The 21,603-nt window shown below is 38.6% G+C and overlaps 1 protein-coding gene across 1 annotated transcript in view; it reads right to left on the bottom strand.

The window, feature by feature from the left end:
- Positions 1 to 20,156, bottom strand: part of LOC309483413 (leukocyte elastase inhibitor-like) — a 33,899-nt gene extending 13,743 nt beyond the window's left edge. The window contains exons 1-2 of the mRNA XM_082149243.1: positions 19,986 to 20,156; positions 6,712 to 6,888 (exon numbers count right to left, since the gene is read on the bottom strand). Coding sequence (XP_082005369.1) covers positions 6,712 to 6,879 — 168 coding nt within the window. The 5' untranslated portion in view covers positions 6,880 to 6,888; positions 19,986 to 20,156. The remainder of the gene's footprint in view (positions 1 to 6,711; positions 6,889 to 19,985) is intronic.
- Between the last annotated feature and the right edge of the window lie 1,447 nt (positions 20,157 to 21,603).

The following is a 21,603-nucleotide window of genomic DNA, read 5'->3' as shown; positions in this document are numbered from 1 at the left end:
AGAAAATCTAACTGTAGATTGTGAATATTCCTTTTTTCAAATAATTCATCTCTTTCATTTTGTGCCGGATGTTAAAAGATAAAGGTATTAGTTAATAACAAAAACTTTAAATCAACATAATATTAATAAAATATGGTTAAATTACAGTTTGAAAATGTTTATTTACAACGTTTTGCGTTGTGAGTGAGATGTTAGAGAAATCTGGTTGCACTATGCCTGAGTCATCAACATCTAAACTAAACATTATCATGGTTTAGTTGTATTTTAAAACACTGTTTTTTCTTTTTTCTGATTTTCATTTATCAGGTTGATATTTGTAGAAATAAGCAAAGTACATTTATAAAACAAGTTAATGGCCTTGTGTCAGACAACACTACAGGTCTTTTTATTCTAACTTTAAAAAGTGTAATAGAGTATTTGATTTTTACAAATACCTACACCAATGGGCCTAAGCCGCTGAAGTTATGACTTCTGAAGGCCTCTCATGTGTAGATTCGCTCGGGTTGAAATTTTTTATTTTATTAGCTAAAATCATTGTCTGTATTCATAAAATATGTCCTCATGGGTGTAAAATGATCTTTCTTAAAATCAGATCATTTCTTATCTTTATTTACATGGGGCGGGTATGTCCAAGGAAGCTTCCGTGTCGTTCCGCCATCTTGAAAAAGACCAGAGAGGTACAAAAAGCGCTAGCCTAACTCGACACATTTCATCATCAGCACTACTATAGTCAACAACCAAATGATGACTTAAAACCGTTTGAAGTATTACATTAAAAAGGCGTAATTGACAAAAATTGTAATTCTGAATTAAAAAGTTGAAATAAAAATTATGACTATGCGTCATAATTATGAGATGAAAAGTTTAAATGATGACGTACTAAATTGAAATTATGATAGATAAAGTAAATATTCCATAGTGAAATTTTCTGAATTCAATAATTGTATTTGTGAAAATGATTCAGTACCGAATCTTCAAGAAACTGCTTGTTTCTGCAGTTCGTGTAGGCCTCTAAGACTATGCATAACTAAAAATGATTATTGATGAACTTGAATAACTTGAATTTTGTTGGCGATGTAAAAAAATTGTCTTCCCATACCGGGAGTCGAACCCGGGGCAGCCTGGATGAAAATTTGAAAATACTGCCCCTGGCACATTTGAAAGGCTGCACTGGTCGTCGCCAAAAAGCAAAAATTTTATTTATCGGTATGTAAATAAATAAATTTCCCAGGTGGAAAGAGCTAATGAAGGAGAAAGACTTTGAAAGGGAAGTTGCCTGCTTTCTTCTCGACAGGTAAGTCAAAGTTACGGTCTAAATGACGAGCTTGGTTGTGTAAATCATTATATAGGCAGCATAACGGTAGAACATGTATAGTTAAACTCGATGATGTGCTATTGGAAGACACGTTGTCATAGCTTCTTGGCACATTTACCAAAGTTGCAAAAAGCGAGTAGATGGGAGAACCGCTAGATGGGAGAAATCTTTAACAAAAAAGCCTCCAAAATCGAGGAGGTCAAAGGGCATGCTTTCTGCTATAGCTCTCCCCAAAGTCTGTTCATGCGGCCACCATCAACAAATGCTAACATTTGAAACTTCTACATATATTTTGAGTAGATGACCGGTGGTATATTCTCAGTAAAGGGTTTCACCCTAGTTCGGGAGATACGAGTAAAAATGATCTTATACGATCTTATACTTATACTCTGAATTAAGACGATGTATGATTTTTACTTTGATTTTCCAAATGATACAACTTTGACTAAATAAGAGCAATGTGAAGTCCTAGGATTTCTTAAAAAACATTGTGACAAACCTTGACAACATGTTTCATGTTGTATGTTGTATGTAACAATCTAAAGTTTTTGGACAGACGCTGCTTAGTAACAATAATACATAAATCTTCTAAGAAGATATGATTTTAAAGATTTGATTTAAACTTTTAAGGTTATGCTTTTAAATGAAATTAGTGTAAACTCTGGATGTACTCTGGAAAGGCGTTAGCAGACTAGATTTACTGCGACATTGTCCGCCGAGACTCATCTGTTCTGTCGCCCTATATCCTGAAGCTTCAGTTCACACTGTAGTTTATCACTGAAGGATTTGTTTTGTTTTGTTCTGTTTATGACAACTTAAACTATTTTGCTTTTTTGGATCGTTTTTATCATTGCATAAAGAACTACTTCACCTCTCTGGAAATGTAAGGTGTTTTTATTTAGCTAAAACTTTGTTTACATTTTATAAAATGATTTATTTATTTCATTTTTAATGTAGTTTTCTGTGATGGTCGTTTTTAGGTGTACGGGATAGCTATGGAAAGCCCCCACCATAAAAATTGAAACCCAGCATGGAAAAAAATATGCTGATTGAATCTTTTTCATATAAATTAGATTTAAGACGACCACCTAAAGTTTTGAACAGACATTGTTTAATAACAATTATACTTTAGGTCACCGTTAAACAAAATAATTTATATCATACATAAGTCTTCTAAAAGATAAATAGAAGATGAGTATGTATTCAAACTTTAAAGATATAATTTAAACAATCTTTTAAAATATCTAATGTAAACTTTTACGATTATGATTTGAAATAAATTTTGTGTGTACAAAACTTTTGGCTCTGTAAAGGCGTTAGCAGACTAACATGACATACGCTCTGACACGATGCACAGAGACTCATCTGTCATCCGATATTCTGAAGCTATCATTATTGTCCAGTAACTTCTTTCTCAGCGCTGATCGGAAGGACCTTATTTCTGGAAGATTCCCAGTTTCTAAATGTTTTCATGGTTGCTCTCTCTGAAGATAGGCCTATGTGGTTGTCATTTTCTCACAGATACAACTTAAGAAATTACTGAATATTTCACAGGCGTGAGATGACTTGTGACGCTTCAATTTTCAAGTGATTTGACATACCCATGATAAATAAATAAAAATACTTTGTTCAAGTCAAATTTTTCCACAGACCATCGTTGTAAAATATTTGTTTTTATTAAGACTTTTAATAATTTATTTAAAACATCTTTTATTTTTAAAAGATGTCATTTAAACATTTAGGATTATAAGTTTAACACACCATTCAAAATGTCTCATCCCATCACCGAATACACCCCTCTGAGTCAGAGACGCTGGTGTGAGAGAGAACCACTCTGTGATTTATAGCTCTCAACAGCTTCTTGAACATGTAAGTTCAAGAGTTGTAACTCTAAACATGTAAGATGAATTTTATTTATTCATCTAAAATAATTGGTTTCAGTATATTTATATAACCATTTTATTTATACACTTTTAAGGAACAGTATGTTTTTCAACTTTTGTGAGTGTGATATTAGGAAACCCCTTCCTCACTTTCACTGTGCTCTGGTATGCGAAGGAGAGGGGTCAAAGCTCACATGTGAAGGGGCGCGCACACACACACACACACACACACACACACACACACACACAGACACAGACACGTGTGTTTTACTTTTTGACACACATACCGCGCACCTCCCTATGTTTTGAGACGGTGCTTTGAGAGACATTCAGGAATGACTATATGAATTCAGTTGTGTAAAACAATTTTGAATCCATTCATACATTGCATTTTTTGTGGACATCAATGGACAATGATGTGTTAGGAGCCACTTCTTCAACTTTCTCTCTAAAATAAGGTAAGATGATTTTATTTACTTTTAACTAAAACAATTGGTTTTAGTAAGCTTTTTATGTTATATTCTTTTAAAAGAACTGAATATTTTTTTCAACCTTAGTAAAATTATTTTATAACCATTACATTTATACAGTTTTAAAGGTATGTTTATCAACTTTAGTTTAATTATTTTTGTGGGCATCAGTGGTATGGACATTGATGTGTTAATTTTAACTCAGTCATTTTTTATTCATCTAAAACTAAAATAGTTGGATCAATAAGATATTTATATTATACTTTTAAGGAACGGTATGTTTTTCAACTTTAGCAAGATATTTTATTTTATATTATACACTTTTAAAGGTATGTTTTTCAACTTTAGTTTAATTATTTTTGTGGGCATCAGTGGTATGGACATTGATGAGTTCATTTTAACTCAGTCATTTTTTATTCATCTAAAACTAAAACAATTGGATCAATAAGATATTTATATTATACTTTTAAAGGCATGTTTTCAACTTTTGTTAGTGTGAGATTCACTTGACAGTTACACTGTAAGGAGGGGGGTCAGAGCTCGCAGGAAGAGGACGCGCGCATAGACACACAGACACACAGACACGCGCGCGCTCGTTATGTTTTGAGACAGTGTGAGGTCATTCAGGAATGACTATGTGAATTCAGTTGTGTAAAACAATTTTGAATCCATTCATACATTGCATTTTTGTGGACATCAATGGTATACTTCAACTTTCTAAAATAAGGTAAGATGATTTTATTCATCTAAACCAATTGGTTTTAGTAAGCTTTTAAAAGAACAGCATGTTTTTTCAAACTATTGCTAGTGTGATATGCAACATTATGTAGATTTTATAAGTATTTCATTATATAATTTTAAAAAAGAGCAGAATGTTTTCAACCTTAGTTAAATTGCTTTAGATGATATATTATACACTTTTAAAAAGAACTTTAGCATGATAATTTATATTATATAAATTATATAAAGGATAGGATGTTTTACATATGAATGTGAAATAACTAAATGTTTTTTCAACCTTTAATTGTTTTAGGTTATATAAATTATAGAATGTTTTATATATAAATGTGAAATAACTGAATGTCACATATATGAAATAACTGCAGGCACAGGCACAAGCCATATAACCACACACGCACACACATAACTGGGACAAAGTTCAAACAACCGGCAAAACTATGATTTAGGGCTAAAAAGGTTAATAAGGTCAAAAACTAACCGTCAAAACTATGATTTAGGACTAGCTAGGTCACCGGGGCAAAAGCAACTGTCAAAAACCATGATCGATAGGTAGGAAGGGCAAAGGTTAATCCCATGACCTCATAAAGGAAGTTCAACCCATCAATCATAAAGGTCACCGGAAGTTCAACCTGTCAAAAGGTCAAAGGTCAAAGTCATTAATCATTTTGACACTTGCCATAGTATAAGTACTACTAATGGCGCGTTTCCACTGAGCAGTACAGTACGGTACGGTACAGTACGGTACGGTTCGGGTCTGTTAACCATGATCTGGCTAGCGTTTCCACTGCCAACAGTACCCTTACTTGATGGGCGTGGTGTTTCGATCGACGTCATTTTCGCGCGAAGAAGAACATAGTAAACTACAATGGATGACATATACAGCAGATCTTGTTCTTGCTCCTCGACATGTTTGTCACAAGAAGACAAGCGCCGACATTAGGCTTTTCTCAATATTAAGTACGCAAAGTTTGTACTTGCCATGTGCGACTCCTACATGCAAATGGTACAGCGCGTTCTTAAAAGGTCACTCAGCTCGCTCTGCTACTCCGGTTATCTCTGTTACTCTGTATGTACATTTTAAGCAACAATAAAACGAAATATGTTATAAAACACTACTCTGCCTCTTTTCGTTTTCATTTAAATAAATTAAACATTATAGGGACACAAATGTGGTTCATGCACAACGCATATTGATTATTCACTGCACGTTATACGTTATTCTATTTAACGTTATAACAAAACGAAATTTAAAACACAACCCTAACGTTACCTCTTTTCGTTTAAATAATACAAATAATTACACATATTACAGGCAATATATGCATTTGTACAAATGTTGCAATAAACATCAGTGTTAATCTTGTAATAAGAAAATGACAAGAAACCATATTTCTTTTTGTAAAATTTCAGTTTTATCAATAATAGCCAATATAAAAGTTTAAGTAAAAGGTACAAGAAGCTATACAATAAGAAATAAAGCAAACAATTCAGTCAAATGTCCAAATGCTGCGCTCTAATCTAACATTACAACAGTAAAGTTAAATACAAATAGCCTATAATATGAAACTAAACTTAGCCCTCGGCCAAAACGATTGACAGGGAACGAATTATATATTCACGAGACCAAAGATCGCCCGTTAGGTCTGCACAAGACGAATTATTATATCTCATGTTTAACCACTACCGTCGGAGTCATCGGCGAACGTCAGAAGAACTTAGCCGAGGAAAGGCTCATCCAGCCGGGAAACATGAGCGCCGAGCGCCCGCTGATCGCATGGATCTCACAACCGGGGAAAAACAAATAATCTTTATAAATAAACCACAGATTTGAGCTTTAAACAACTACATTCTCGCCTGAAAAACTCTTAAAATTACATTTCGTGACACAGTAACAGTAGTATTATATTAAACTGTATATTAAAAAATGGCGCTTCTTATGTTGTCATTCCCCTCGTCGTAGCACGCGCAAGTGACGATTCTCTGTCAACCAATCAACGTCCTGCAGTGAGTCTAGCTCCACCTTTTAGTACCGTACCACTGTGCTAGGTACCCCAACGGAAGGGTACCCAAAAAGTGGTACGGTACGGTTCGGCTTTTTGGTACCATTCTCAACTTTTGGCAGTGGAAACGCAAATAAAAGGGTACCGACCCGTACCGTACCGTACTGTACCGCTCGGTGGAAACGCGCCATAACTTGTTAAACATGAAATTATTATGCAATCATTTAAGGAATTTCTCTCGTCACTCTGTCTCAGTCTACTCTCTCATCACCCTCTTTTAAAAGTATATTGTGTGAGATCACCTTAATCATCTGATCTGCTGTGTTTCCTCTTGCACCGAGCGACACCATAGCCAGAGCCGAGGAGATGCTGACAGGAGAGAAGAACACATTTCCTGATCCGTTTCCTCCGCTGATCTCCTTGAACAGGTTGAGGGAGAACTGTGTGTTTGCTGCAGTCAAAGGCTCCATTTTCACAAGCTAGAAAGTAAGAGAGAGAGAGATGATCAGCATAACAATGTGAAAATAATTAAATCCCAAACACAGCATTGCTCAGTTCAGTTGTCATTATATTGTCTACAGTTCTCTGGGGTTGCATATATAATTGTTATTTTGACTTTTAGCTACGTGTAGTTCAATATATAGTGTATCGGGTGAGAGGACGTCACCTGGCGACGTCTTTTACATGTGCATTTATAGTCCACCATGACCCTCTATGGATCCTTGTGAAATATGCAAAAGCTGTGCTTAATCCTTGCATGGTTAATACTGCAATAATTAATTTAATTGCCCAAGTAGTTTTTAAGAGGTTGTGAAGACGTCCACTGACGTCCTTTACACGTCTAGTCAAGGCTGTGAATAGACGTCCACTGACGTCTTTTACAGGTCTAGTCAAGCCAGACAGAAAAAAAACCCGGAATTATCTTTATGAAATACACGATTTGTATACAAAGTAAATATATTTACTTTATCTTGTTTAAATAAATTATAATCACAAAGTGCCCAGTGTGGATAAGTGATTGCAAAGCCACTGCATTTTAGTCATTATTTCAACCTGTTGTACCTGATGTATTCGTTGTTATTTTTTTATGGAATGTATGCATACCACACCATCTTCTTCCGCTTATCCGGGGCCGGGTCGCGGGGGCAGCAGTCTAAGCAGAGAAGGCGTCCAGGAGGCATCCAGAACAGATGCCCGAGCCACCTCAGCTGACCCCTCTCGATGTGGAGGAGCAGCGGCTCTACTCTGAGCTCCTCCCGAGTGACCGAACTTCTCACCCTATCTCTAAGGGATCGCCCAGCCACCCTGCGGAAAAAGCTCATTTCGGCCGCCTGTATCCAGGATCTTGTCCTTTCGGTCATGACCCAAAGCTCATGACCATAGGTGAGAGTAGGAACGTAGATTGACCGGTAAATCTTGATTGACCTGAATTTCTTCACCACGACAGACCGGTACATCCACCGCATTACTGCCGAAGCTGCACCGATCTGTCTGTCAATCTCCCGTTCCATCCTTCCCTCACTCGTGAACAAAACCCCAAGATACTTAAACTCCTCCACTTGAGGCAGGAACTCTCCACCAACCTGAAGTAGGCAAGCCATCTTTTTCCGACTGAGGACCATGGCCTCGGATTTGGAGGTGCTGATTCTCATCCCAGCCGCTTCACACTCGGCTGCAAACCGTCCCAGTGCATGCTGAAGTTCCTGGTCTGATGGGGCCAACACGACAACATCATCCGCAAAGAGCAGAGACGAAATCGTGTTGTCCCCAAACCTGACACCCTCCGGCCCCTGGCTGCGCCTAGAAATTCTGTCCATAAAAATTATGAACAGAACCGGCGACAAAGGGCAGCCCTGCCGGAGTCCAACATGCACCGGGAAGAAGTCTGACTTACTGCCGGCAATGCGAATCAAGCTCCTGCTTCGGTCGTACAGGGACCGGACAGCCCTTAGCAAAGGACCCCGGACCCCATACTCCCGGAGCACCCCCCACAGGCCACCATGAGGGACACAGTCGAATGCCTTCTCCAAATCCACAAAGCACATGTGGATTGGTTGGGCATACACCCCTGAACCCTCCAGCACCCTGTAGAGGACATAGAGCTGGTCCAGTGTTCCACGGCCTGGACGAAAACCGCACTGTTCCTCCTGAATCCGAGGTTCTACTATCGGCCGTATTCTCCTCTCCAGTACCCTGGCATAGACTTTCCCAGGGAGGCTGAGAAGTGTGATCCCCCTGTAGTTGGAACACACCCTCCGGTCCCCCTTCTTAAAAAGAGGGACCACCACCCCGGTCTGCCATCCCAGAGGCACTGTCCCCGACTGCCACGCGATGCTGCAGAGGCGTGTCAGCCAAGACAGCCCCACAACATCCAGAGACTTGAGGTACTCAGGGCGGATCTCATCCACCCCCGGTGCCTTGCCACCGAAGTGTGTTTCTTGACTACCTCGGTGACTTCAGCTTCGGTGATGGACGAGTCCACCTCTGAGCCCTCAGCCTCCGCTTCTTCAATGGAAGACGTGACGACGGGATTGAGGAGATCCTCGAAGTATTCCTTCCACCGTCCGACGAAATCCCCAGTTGAGGTCAACAGTTGTTCGCTTGGCCTGCCGGTACCCGTCAGCTGCCTCAGGAGTCCCACAAGCCAACCAGTCCCGATAGGACTCCTTCTTCAGCTTGACGGCATCCTTTACTTCCGGTGTCCACCACTGGGTTCGGGGATTGCCGCCTCGACAGGCACCGGAGACCTTACGGCTACAGCTCCGAGCGGCCGCTTCGACAATGGAGGTGGAGAACATGGTCCACTCGGACTCAATATCTCCAGCCTCCCTCGGGATCCGGTCGAAGCTCCGCCGGAGGTGGGAGTTGAAGATCTCTCTGACAGGAGACTCGGCCAAACGTTCCCAGCAGACCCTTACAGTACGCTTGGGTCTGCCGTGTCTGTCCAGCTTCCTCCCCCGCCATCGGATCCAACTCACCACCAGGTGGTGATCAGTTGACAGCTCCGCCCCTCTCTTTACCCGAGTGTCCAAGACATACGGCCACAGGTCAGATGAAACGACCACAAAGTCGATCATCGACCTACGGCCTAGGGTGTCCTGGTGCCACATGTACTGATGGACACCCTTATGCTTGAACATGGTGTTCGTTATGGACAAACTGTAACTAGCACAGAAGTCCAATAACTGAACACCGCTCGGGTTCAGATCAGGGGGGCCGTTCCTCCCAATCACACCCCTCCAGGTGTCACTGTCGTTGCCCACGTGGGCGTTGAAGTCCCCCAGTAGAACGACGGAGTCCCCAGCCGGAGCACTTTCCAGCACCCCTCCCAGAGACTCCAAGAAGGCCGGGTACTCTGCACTGCCGTTTGGCCTGTAGGCACACACGACAGTGAGAGACCTATCCCCGACCCGTAGGCGCAGGGAAACGACCCTCTCGTTCACCGGGGTAAACTCCAACACATGGTGGCTGAGCTGGGGGGCTATAAGCAAACCCACACCAGCCCGCCGCCTCTCACCATAGGCAACTCCAGAGTGGTGAAGAGTCCATCCTCTCTCAAAGAGTGTGGTTCCAGAGCCCAAGCCGTGAGTAGAGGTGATCCCAACTATCTCTAGTTGGAACCTCTCAACCTCACGCACAATCTCAGGCTCCTTCCCCACCAGCGAGGTGACGTTCCACGTCCCTAGAGCTAGTTTCCGTGTCCAGGGATCGGGTAGTCGAGGTAGTTTTTACTGTTTATTAAAATCCTTAATTTGATATTACATTGTGTGTGTAAATAAATAGGCTTGGACTTAGTGCTGAAACACAATGCACAGGACAATAGTGAGACCAGAATAAAAATATTCATGATTCTGAAGCTGAAAATACCGAATTATTTTAGATGAATATGCACTCTTTCACAGACTAGATATATTTAAAATAATGTAGTGTTTACTGGCAACATAAGACATTTGGCATTACCAGGACCCACAAATATTCCCCCATTGCATTATTATACATTATATTTAGTAGTTTAATGTAGTACTGAGACTAAAACTCGAAACTTGAAATTTTTCTCACACAGTAATTTTTATTTTGGGTGAAATATACACAATACATATTGTCTCCATCCACGATACATATTGTTACATTTTTGTATTGCGATACATTGTGACACAATATATTGTTACACCCCTACTTTCTATGTTATGCTAAACACAAAGATGTTTGGAAGAATGTTTGTAACCAAGCAGATGTTGCTTCCCATTAACTACCATAATAATTTTTTCTCCAATAATAGTAGTCAATGGTTGCTCTATTTGCTTGGTTACAAACATTCTTCAAAATATCTTCTTTTGTGTTCAGCAGAAGAAAGAAACTCATACAGGTTTGGAACATGAGGGTGAGTAAATGACAGAATTTTCATTTTTGGGTGAACTATCCCTTTATATAATAATTCAGTATTTTGTAATTGGTATTTTAGTTTGGTTAACAAATGTTAAACATTGAAAAAAAAAGAGAGAAATTTTGGCTGTTCAAGATCAATAAAATGTTGTGCTAAATCAGAACATGTTTCTTTTTTGCTTATGTCCACAAATAATGTGTTCTTGTTTGTGCTGTACATGTGATTAAAACGTTTTATTGACGTTCAGGTCTGACTGGACCAATTTTGGACCTTTTTAGAACATTTGTCAAGTGACTTGATTGCCTTTCACGATGTTACACAATAGGTGTGTGATTATTTGATATGCAGGCTTATATATACACTTAAATTATGCAGCAACACATTTAAACACACCGATGATGACGCATTTAGACGTCCAGGGACGCGCAGAAGAGACGTGGAATTCACGGTCAGATGACGTCGAAGATGTCCGTTCAACTTTCATTTTGGAACTATTTTTCAACCATGACGGGACGTGTCGGACGGACGTCTTTTCAACGGTCATTAAACGTCCAAATGTTTGCTGGGTATCATTGAATGATCCGCATTTTTACATTTCCGTTGAATGAACAGTTTAATGACTGATTGACAGCCTGTCTAGAATGCGCAGAGACTTTCAATGCCTGGTGAAATATCAGCAGAAGCCTCTCGTAAAGTTATATTCAAGGAACTAACTGTTATATAACAATGGCCTAACAAGCTCATTGTCAGGTTTATGTTGTGTTTATTATATTATGTGGAACCGACCCTTATTTTGACATTGTAGCCTATCTTCATTTTACTCCACTTCGTTTTAACGCGCTTTTTAGTTTCGGTTTCATTACTGAACATGTACTCGTAATCTGAACATGTATTTGTGCCTGCTGACCACAGCGTAACACTTATTTATTTAGCAATAAATAAATGGAGATAAAAACGCATATCGCGCTGTTAAGTCACTCAAAATGACCTCAAGGGAAATTCCTTCACCATGACAGCCTACTTGTTTCTTGGCTATTTTGACAGTACTGACGTAATCACAGTCTTGCTCATCCCGATTTAAAATCCTAAATATCAAACATGTTTGATGTGATCGGGGCGAGCCCGATTTGTTTGAGAGCAGATCGGGAGGTGCAAGATTCGATCTGTGAACGCCTCACATTACCAGATAATCTGCGCCGAACATCGGAACCGATCGAGATCAACAACAAGATTTTTTTCTCCGATTCTCGGGAGGGGAAAATCGGGGATAAATCGGCCTAAAACCCCTGTAGTGTGAGACCTGTTTTACTTAATACATTATATTAAAGTTGTTTAAGAGTGTTGAGATTTATAAATATTGTGCTCTCATTTATATTTGATTTGTTTACCTTTTATTTCTTTTTTCTTTGAACCAGGCAATCATATTGCAGAGTGTATGTCATGTGACCTAATCAGTGACTGAATGAATGCACATGTTTCTGTTTAAATAAAAGTGCGCCAGTCTGAACGAAACTGGTCGGTGTGAAACAGTATTCCCTGTTGTCTGCGTAAGTTACTCTGCTAACAAAGAGAAAGGACCACAGGCGCTAGGAGGCTATAGTTCTCACCCTGGAGCGTCGGTCAGAACGCATGACAGGAGGCAGAAAGGTCCGTGTACAATTTGAAATGAAATAAGCAGAAACGAGAAAACGGCCCCTTTATTCGTTTTTTCGTTTTTTCAAAAAAAACGAAAAAACGAGATTTCGGCTTGAGTTTTCGTTTTTTAGTTCACAGGCAAAAAACGAATAAATGACTTCAAAATTCGTTTTCCACATGTGGGCGGCCTGACACGCCCCCTTCCGCCGATTGGTCAAGCAAATCTGAGCATGTGACGTCATCAGTTGTCGCTCCGGTCAGGTCTGCTCAACAAAATAATAGTCCTCTACTATGGCTACAGATTCTTAAACTGTACAGGGCAGGTCCTACTGGGCTTTCTTCTGTGCAACTTTACACGTTTCACAGAAATATTTACATCAGAAATATTAATTATTAGTCTGCCACCAGCCCGTTTTATGTAGCTGTGCGGAGTTAAATCTGCTGACAGTGCCGAGCGGGAGACGCTCACTGACCAATGTTCAGTCAGCAGTCAGAACTTTTCTGTTACGCTCCGTTTTGCCACGGGATGGTGATTGCAAATACTGTAATGCCAATCGGCTGAGGATGGGTACCAATGATGGTGAAATACATTTTTACTGAAGCTGTAATCATAGCCGCGACCCGCGAGAATGAGACAGATTGACAGGACGATAGCGAAGGCAATTAAAGGCGCAAGATAACTTCTGTTAACAAAAACATAAATAAAATAAAAAAGTTTAATATAAGTGACTTTGTCTTTGTTTTATTGGTTTTGTTGGTTTTAATCAAATCATTGTGAACCACAAACTGAGCCTTCGTTTTAAAGGGCAATTTCCAAATATATTTAATTTTTTGTTATAATATGGGTATTTTATAATACAGCATAAATAAAAACAAACACACGTAATATGTATGCCTATAGGCAAAACACCACAGTTTTTTGGTTTTGTTTGTGTGAACTTTTATCCCCAACCATATTTCTTCATGGGCTCCACGCCAGGGGTCACGCTCAGCACCCCTACTTCCCATGGTAGCCTACTAACTGTAATTATGCTGACCCAGTTTATATGTAAAATCTTTGGTATATGTAATATCTAAAAACACTTTACAGTGTGATGGAAATAAACTTTTCTTAAAGCGTGTTGTATATCACCACAGATTTATTGACACCCTTCTATCTGTGTTGTATACTGAAATAGACAATTGTCCTGCAGAATGATGAGGTTTTTTGTAGGAAAAACATTGTGAGCAAATGTTGAATTGTTGTTTGAAATATAAATCAACAACGTAAGAGGCTTTAGGCTGTCTGATGAACTCTGTATGAACAAACACCCAGCTTTGCAGTATAGGTGGCGCAGAAGCAGCATCTGACCCTGCATTTAGATGTACATTACACACTGTCTAATGCAGCTCAAAGGAGGCACTGTGAATTTGCATAGCAATTTCATTCTAAGAGGCTATTAAATGTGAAGTGACAACATGAAACACTACTTTCAATATATAAAAAAACACCAGTAGTTGGTGGCAAGTCAGCCTGATAATGATTGAATACCAATTTACTCATTTAGGCTCACAATAAGCAGATTACATAATTATACCATAAAAAAAAAAAAATATATATATATATATATGTATATGTGTGTGTGTGTGTGTGTGTATATGTATATGTATATGTGTAAAGGCAGGATCACCTACTGGTGAAACCCAAACGGAAAGTAGTTAATTAACACAAAGTAGTAGTAAAAATGGGGGAAACTGGATCAAGTTCCTGTGGAATCAATAAATGTTCTTGATGGCATGCATTGTTTCTCGTTTTTATTGTTTGATTATACAGCCAGGACTGGACTTCCGTTTAGGTTCCACCAGTAGGTGATCCTGCCTTTACACATAAATATACATACACACACATACACACACATATATATATATATATATATATATATATATATATATATATATATATATATATATATATATATATATATATAGGGCTTAATTTGAGCCGGAACACGCCGGAACATGTTCCGTCACCTCCGACATTGGATCCGGAACCTTTTTTATTGGATCCGGCACCTCCTGTGTCTCTAAAATGAATTGCCTAAATGAAAAAAAAAAATAATAATTTTCCTGTTTGTGTAGTGTTCAATGTTTGTGACACATGACTTGCGCGCTTGTTGTACGAGTTGAGATTGCTGTTAGCCTCGATCGTTTCACTCAGGGGAAAAATGTCAAAAAGACAGGAAAGTTTGCTTAACTTTTTCAAATACGCTGGACAGTCAGATCCCAAAAAAGCAAAAATCGTTCCCGCTGATCAAAAAGGAGACCACGGTGGACACAGTAGCCTAGTATCGACATAATATCTTGTTATTTCGACATAATAAGGGGACATTCTAATCTGCATTAAAGGAGAACTCTGTAACTCTAGCGAACTCTAGTCACTTCTTCGCTGATTTTCCCTTTTGTTGTCGCATGTTTTCCCCACGAGCTCCCCCTACAGCTGTCTGGGGGGGTGTATATTTCACAACACAGTCGTAAAAAACTCACTTGCGGCGGCCTCCTCCCCCTCTCTACCGCTGCTCATGTGCGTTTGTTTTGATCGGAGCAAGCCAACTGTATCGCGTGGAGCTATGTCTACCGAGGTGGGTCATCTGGTAATACATCATACATGCGTGTGTGTTTATGTCGAATTGCCGTAAAGCAATTTGTGTTTCGCGCTCGTTCTCTTCTCGTTCTCGGTTCTCACGAGACTTCCAATTTCACTTTGCCGGGACGGCAGTGCGCAAGTTGCAAGGTTGGTTTTCCGCCTGGGAACGCTGGGGGGAGCGGGGAAAGTCACCAATATCACCAGAACAGGTTGTTTAACCATCCAAATGATTTCAAGACAGTTTTATTAAGTTAAAAAAGTTACCAAGTTCTCCTTTAAGCCACATTAAGCGATAATGTTTTTCTATGGGAGGAAAATGCTTAACGTGTAAATGCGTTCATATTATGGGCTCATCTGATTTTTTGTACATAGCATAGCCTATTTGTTAGGATTTTAGTATCATAATGATTAATAAATGCACGCACAATTATCCGTGAACTTGATTTGAACAAATGCCTTTCAACTTGTGTTTGCAAAATTCAGAATTAAATGAATGTGCAGAAATTTGTACAAATAGAGAGTATGTAGGCGTACTATTGTAGCCATTAAAAAAGCGCATTTAGTTTCATATTTGTTAAAATATTATAATGTTATTTTTATTTTTTCTTCCATTTATGTTGATTTATGAAAAGTGAACAGCACGACCGAGTAAGATAGGATGCGCAATATGAGACATGGAGCGGGTCAGACATGATTTTGACCGTTGAAGTTGTTTTGTAGAAAGCCTTTCTTTAAAGTGAATTTCGTTTTGTATAAATTGTATCTTAATTTTAATCAATTTTTCATCAACCAATTGCCTGTATTTAATGAATAGGCCTACGAAACAAATATAACGGAGGCGCCCGCGCGATCCTAACTTAACGAAACTCAGCGTATGCCTCACACAGACATGACAAATACATCAAATACACAAAGCTTGAAATGTCTTTAAACGAAATAATTCAAAACGAAAAAAGAAAAAGGCTACTTTCTGATTATGTAATCCATTAGGCTTATTTATGTGCATTTCTCTCTATAAGCGCGTTCACACGGAGATGGCGATCGTCAACTTCATCTTTGCAGCCGAGTCGACACTTTTAGAGAAAACACTTGTTTATTAATAAAAATCAATACACGCGTCACCGGATGCACGCACACATATTATTTCGAAATAACGAGATATTGTGTTGAAATAACATTATTATTAATAATAGCCTACATCTTTTAGAATAGGCCTATTTGATTGAATGCTGAATGTATAGGAAATCGCCTAGTGTTAATCTGCATCGCTATTTTTACTTGTTGTGAATACGCAGGCTACAAGAAGTAATTAGGTGGGTTTTTTTTATTTTTTATATCACTTTTACTCAGGACATGCTAGCTGGCAACAAAGGATTCCATTCATTATGCTAAGCTAAGCTAGCGCCAACCCTGTCAAACTAAAACAATGCATGCACTGAGACAAAAATGCATTTGCCCACCTATCTAAATGTAGGAAAGAAGGTGAATAAGCCCTATTTAAAAAAACGGTGGACTGTTCCTTTAACAATTCTCTGGCGCTGTCCCTGCAGAGAAGCTACAGTGTATTTTTTTTTTTTTTTTTTTTTTTGTTCTGTTACCTCCAACCCCCGTTTTGAGTGGCCGGATCCACACCCCCTCTGCGCTCCGGGACCTCCCACTTTACAAATTAAGCACTGTATATATATATATATATATATATATATATATATATATATATATATATATATATATATATTTTTTTTTTTTTTTTCATGGTATAATTGTGTTATTACAAAAAACCTCATCATTCTGCAGGACAATTGTCTATTTCAGTATACAACACAGATAGAAGGGTGTCAATAAATCTGTGGTGATATACAACACGCTTTAAGAAAAGTTTATTTCCATCACACTGTAAAGTGTTTTTAGATATTACATATACCAAAGATTTTACATATAAACTGGGTCAGCATAATTACAGTTAGTAGGCTACCATGGGAAGTAGGGGTGCTGAGCGTGACCCCTGGCGTGGAGCCCATGAAGAAATATGGTTGGGGATAAAAGTTCACACAAACAAAACCAAAAAACTGTGGTGTTTTGCCTATAGGCATACATATTACGTGTGTTTGTTTTTATTTATGCTGTATTATAAAATACCCATATTATAACAAAAAAATTAAATATATTTGGAAATTGCCCTTTAAAACGAAGGCTCAGTTTGTGGTTCACAATGATTTGATTAAAACCAACAAAACCAATAAAACAAAGACAAAGTCACTTATATTAAACTTTTTTTTTTTATTTATGTTTTTGTTAACAGAAGTTATCTTGCGCCTTTAAAGGGACAATGTGTAGCTTTTTAGGTATTTTATTATCTAAAATCTATATTTTTATTCATAAATATGCCCTCAATGGTGTACAAATACCTATGCCAATGTTCAGACTAATCCTCGTAAACGAAGAATTTATTATCTTTATATACATGGGACGGGTAAGTCCACGGAGGCTTCCATGTAGTTCCGCCATCTTGAAAAACTATAATAGCAGAGAGGGACAAAAAGTACTAGGCCAACGCGTTTCCACAACGCGTTTCGTTCAGAGCCAGCGTCACGTGACTGAAGCCAGCAGAAGCGGAGGAGCAGAGCAGTGAGAGGCGCTTGTCACTGCCGCGGCAAGTTTAAAAGGCTGCACTGCACGGTTATTTATACACCGTTCATTCATACATACATATGAGTCACAGGATAAGGAGTCCTCGTCGTCGAAAAAGTCCAAAATAGATCGTAAAAGGAAACGTGACCGGAGATTACAAAAACAAGGGTTACTGTCAGGATAGCTAACGCAGGAGAAAGCTTTCAAAAGAGACCCTGAAGTTGCCTGCTTTCTTCTCGACAGGTAAGTCAATGTTACAGTCTTAATTACAAGCTTTTTTTTCATTGCTTGGTTGTGTACTTTATTATATAGACAGTCGAACATTTATAGTTAAAAGTTAAACAGGCTCTTTGATGAATAGCAGCTATTGAGTAAAGTAACGTTAGAGAAGGCTCTGATGATGATGATATCTAACAATGCACATACTTCAAAAAATATAACGAGTAAAGAAGGCATTACTACTAATTACCATAGTTAATGTTTTTGACAGTCAGTAGTTCATACTGTAACATTCTTTTTTCCGTTGTTTCAAGTTTCAGTTTGTTAAATAACAAACATGTTCACCCGAAGAAAAACTCGAAGTGCTATTATAAGACATCCTGTCATAGCTTTTAGGTACATAACGGCAACCGTAGATGCAACGCGCATTTGAAAAAGTGAGGCGCTGGAGAGCATTATTCGTTTGAATGCAAAATACAATTTCACCACTAGATGGGAGAAATTCCTACACAATGTCCCTTTAATTGCCTCCGCTATCGTCCTGTCAATCATCTGTCTCATTCTCGCGGGTCGCGGCTATGATTACAGCTTCAGTAAAAATGTATTTCACCATCATTGGTACCCACCCCTCAGCCGATTGGCATTACAGTATTTGCAATCACCATCCCGTGGCAAAACGGAGCGTCTAACAGAAAAGTTCTGACTGCTGACTGAACATTGGTCAGTGAGCGTCTCCCGCTCGGCGCTGTCAGCAGATTTAACTCCGCACAGCTACATAAAACGGGCTGGTGGCAGACTAATAATTAATATTTCTGATGTAAATATTTCTGTGAAACGTGTAAAGTTGCACAGAAGAAAGCCCAGTAGGACCTGCCCTGTACAGTTTAAGAATCTGTAGCCATAGTAGAGGACTATTATTTTGTTGAGCAGACCTGACCAGAGCGACAACTGATGACGTCACATGCTCAGATTTGCTTGACGAATCGGCGGAAGGGGGCGTGTCAGGCCGCCCACATGTGGAAAACGAATTTTGAAGTCATTTATTCGTTTTTTTGCCTGTGAACTAAAAAACGAAAACTCAAGCCGAAATCTCGTTTTTTCGTTTTTTTGGAAAAAACGAAAAAACGAATAAAGGGGCCGTTTTCTCGTTTCTGCTTATTTCATTTCAAATTGGAAAACAAACTATCAAAACGTACACGGACCCAGAAATCAGTTTAAACCTTTTACTGAATTATCTTCGGCAGTAGGCTACAGACATGCATTAGACACTGATTACAGATGCAGACTTGAATGAAGTAGTTGCCTCTCAGTTTATATTAACAGGAATGGTATGTTTACATCAGGTATTTGAGGGTATGAATGCAGTGTAGTGTATGTAGTGTAGCTGAAAATAAACAAAACAATAATAAATGTAACATTGTATAAAAAGTAGCATTATAGATGAAGTCTATCAGCTTAGCTTTATATCTAACACAATACACCAATTTAAACATGTGAATTATAACATGTGAGTCACCATTCCTTAACATAATTGCTACAGAACAAATAATGTAAAAGATAATGATATATCTGTTTGTATAATACAAGCATAAAACTGAAATCAGTTACAAATAACATGCATCAGCATTCTACAATGACGTTCACTCTATGTTAAAGGAATATTCCACTTTAAAATGAAAATTCTGTCATCATATACTCACCCTCATGCTGTTTCAAACCTGTATGAATTTCTTTCTTCTGCTGAACAGAAAGGAAGATATTTAAAAGAATGTCAGTATCCAGACAGTTTGGGTCACATTTCCATAGTAGGAAAAAAGTCAATGGGACCCAGAAACTGTCTGGTTACTGACATTCTTCTAAATATCTTCCTTTCTGTTCAGCAGAAGAAAGAAATTCATACAGGTTTGAAACAGCATGAGGGTGAGTATATGATGACAGAATTTTCATTTTAAAGTGGAGTATTCCTTTAACTACACGGCATGACTCGTCATTTCTCTCGAGTGGATTTACGACCCAAATACTCGACTATTTCTAGATATTTACATATATAATCAATCTTAAACAAGTAAAGAATAAATGGAACTCACTTTTCTCGCAAGGACGTACACAGTTATAATTGTTCAACACGAACACCGCACCGTCTTCCTGAGGAGAGCTCAGCTGTTATTCTTCACGTGCGCGATCACCTCCCGCGCATCCACTAATAGCCACTAGTTGGCGCCTTTGCGCTACCTTTGTAACAAAAGTACTTCTAACAAACAGAGAAGTTAAATAAAAGCATTACCATTAGAATTTGAAGTTTCCCCGTGAATGCCTCGCCCTGAAGAGCCCGTCCTCTAAACTAATCCAGCCCTTCTGTTGCTTTGAATGTCGACGGTGGAAACTGCTGTCAGGACAGATGTTTCATCTGCAGTAGGCTAGATCCGCGATCCACAGAAACAAAAGCAAATATCGGCATTCCTTAAATGTTGCTTAATAAATTCAACATCTGTAGGCTATAATTTCCGTTCTAGTTCTGTAAAGTCATATTTTATACAGATATCAAGCTGTCAGAATGTACAAACAGGGAACGTTTTTTGACAAGGTTTCTCTCAAGGTTATAAACAAAAACGTTATTTTAAAGGGTTAGTTCACACAAAAATGAAAATTATCCCATAATTGACTCACCCTCAAGCCACCTTTCTTCTTTCAGCCAAACACTAAAAAAGTTATTAAAAATATCCTGGCTCTTCCAAGCTTTATAATTATGGGAGAGAATGGTACCTGAGATGTTGAAACCCAAAAAAGCGCATCTATCCAACATAAACGTAATCCATACGGCTCCAGGGGGTTAATAAAGGCCCTCTGAAGCCATTTTTAATATAACTCTCGTGTTCGGCTGAAAGAAGAAAGTCATATACATCTAGGATGGATAGATATAGGATATATCTAGGAAATATACAGTACACGCACACACACACACACACACACAAATACAAAGCAGCATAATTGAATTTTTTATTTATTTATTTAATCCTGACAAATTTTGCATTGGCTGTTCTCAATTCTCAGTCAAATAAATCATTCAACATTTTTAGTAATGTTCTATAATCTTACTTAATTTGATTTAAGCCAACAAGGATTAATTTTATCTCGTACTCTGAATTGGTGAAAAAATATAATATTGGGGGCCAAGGAAATTTTTTGAAGTATCTGCAGATTAGACACCGTGTCAAGAGCAAATTCAATGCAACTAATAACCCTGTTTATGCCTATCTTCAGTTGCCACGTGAAGCTCAAACTGCTTCTGTTTCAAATCAATGCTTGGTGTAACTACAGATACCTGTAATAACCTGAAAACAATACGGCAGCAGGATTTGGGGATTAATATTAATGATAATAACTGGCTGTACATCCTATCTGATGTGGGTATCTTGTGTAGGCTTTACAAGAAGGTGATAGCTGGAAAAATCTATGCTGAAAATGTAGACGAGGGCACTTATTCACATATGATTTGGGAATGTTCTTTAGTACACCCATTCTGGTGTAAAATTCTGGAAAATACTACTAATACTAATTCATTACATTTATATAGCGCTTTTACGCTTAAAGTGCTCTTTGACAGTATAGTGTCCCCATCACTTTACTGGGGCGTTAGGACCCACACAGACCACAGGGTGAACAGCGCCCCCTGCTGGCCTCACTAACACCTCAGCAGCCTGGTTT

Source organism: Leuciscus leuciscus (genome assembly GCF_965113295.1).
Source record: "Leuciscus leuciscus genome assembly, chromosome: 20".
NCBI lineage: Eukaryota > Metazoa > Chordata > Actinopteri > Cypriniformes > Leuciscidae > Leuciscus > Leuciscus leuciscus.
Note: the sequence above shows the minus strand (reverse complement) of the source record. Positions and strands in the feature narration are given on the sequence as shown.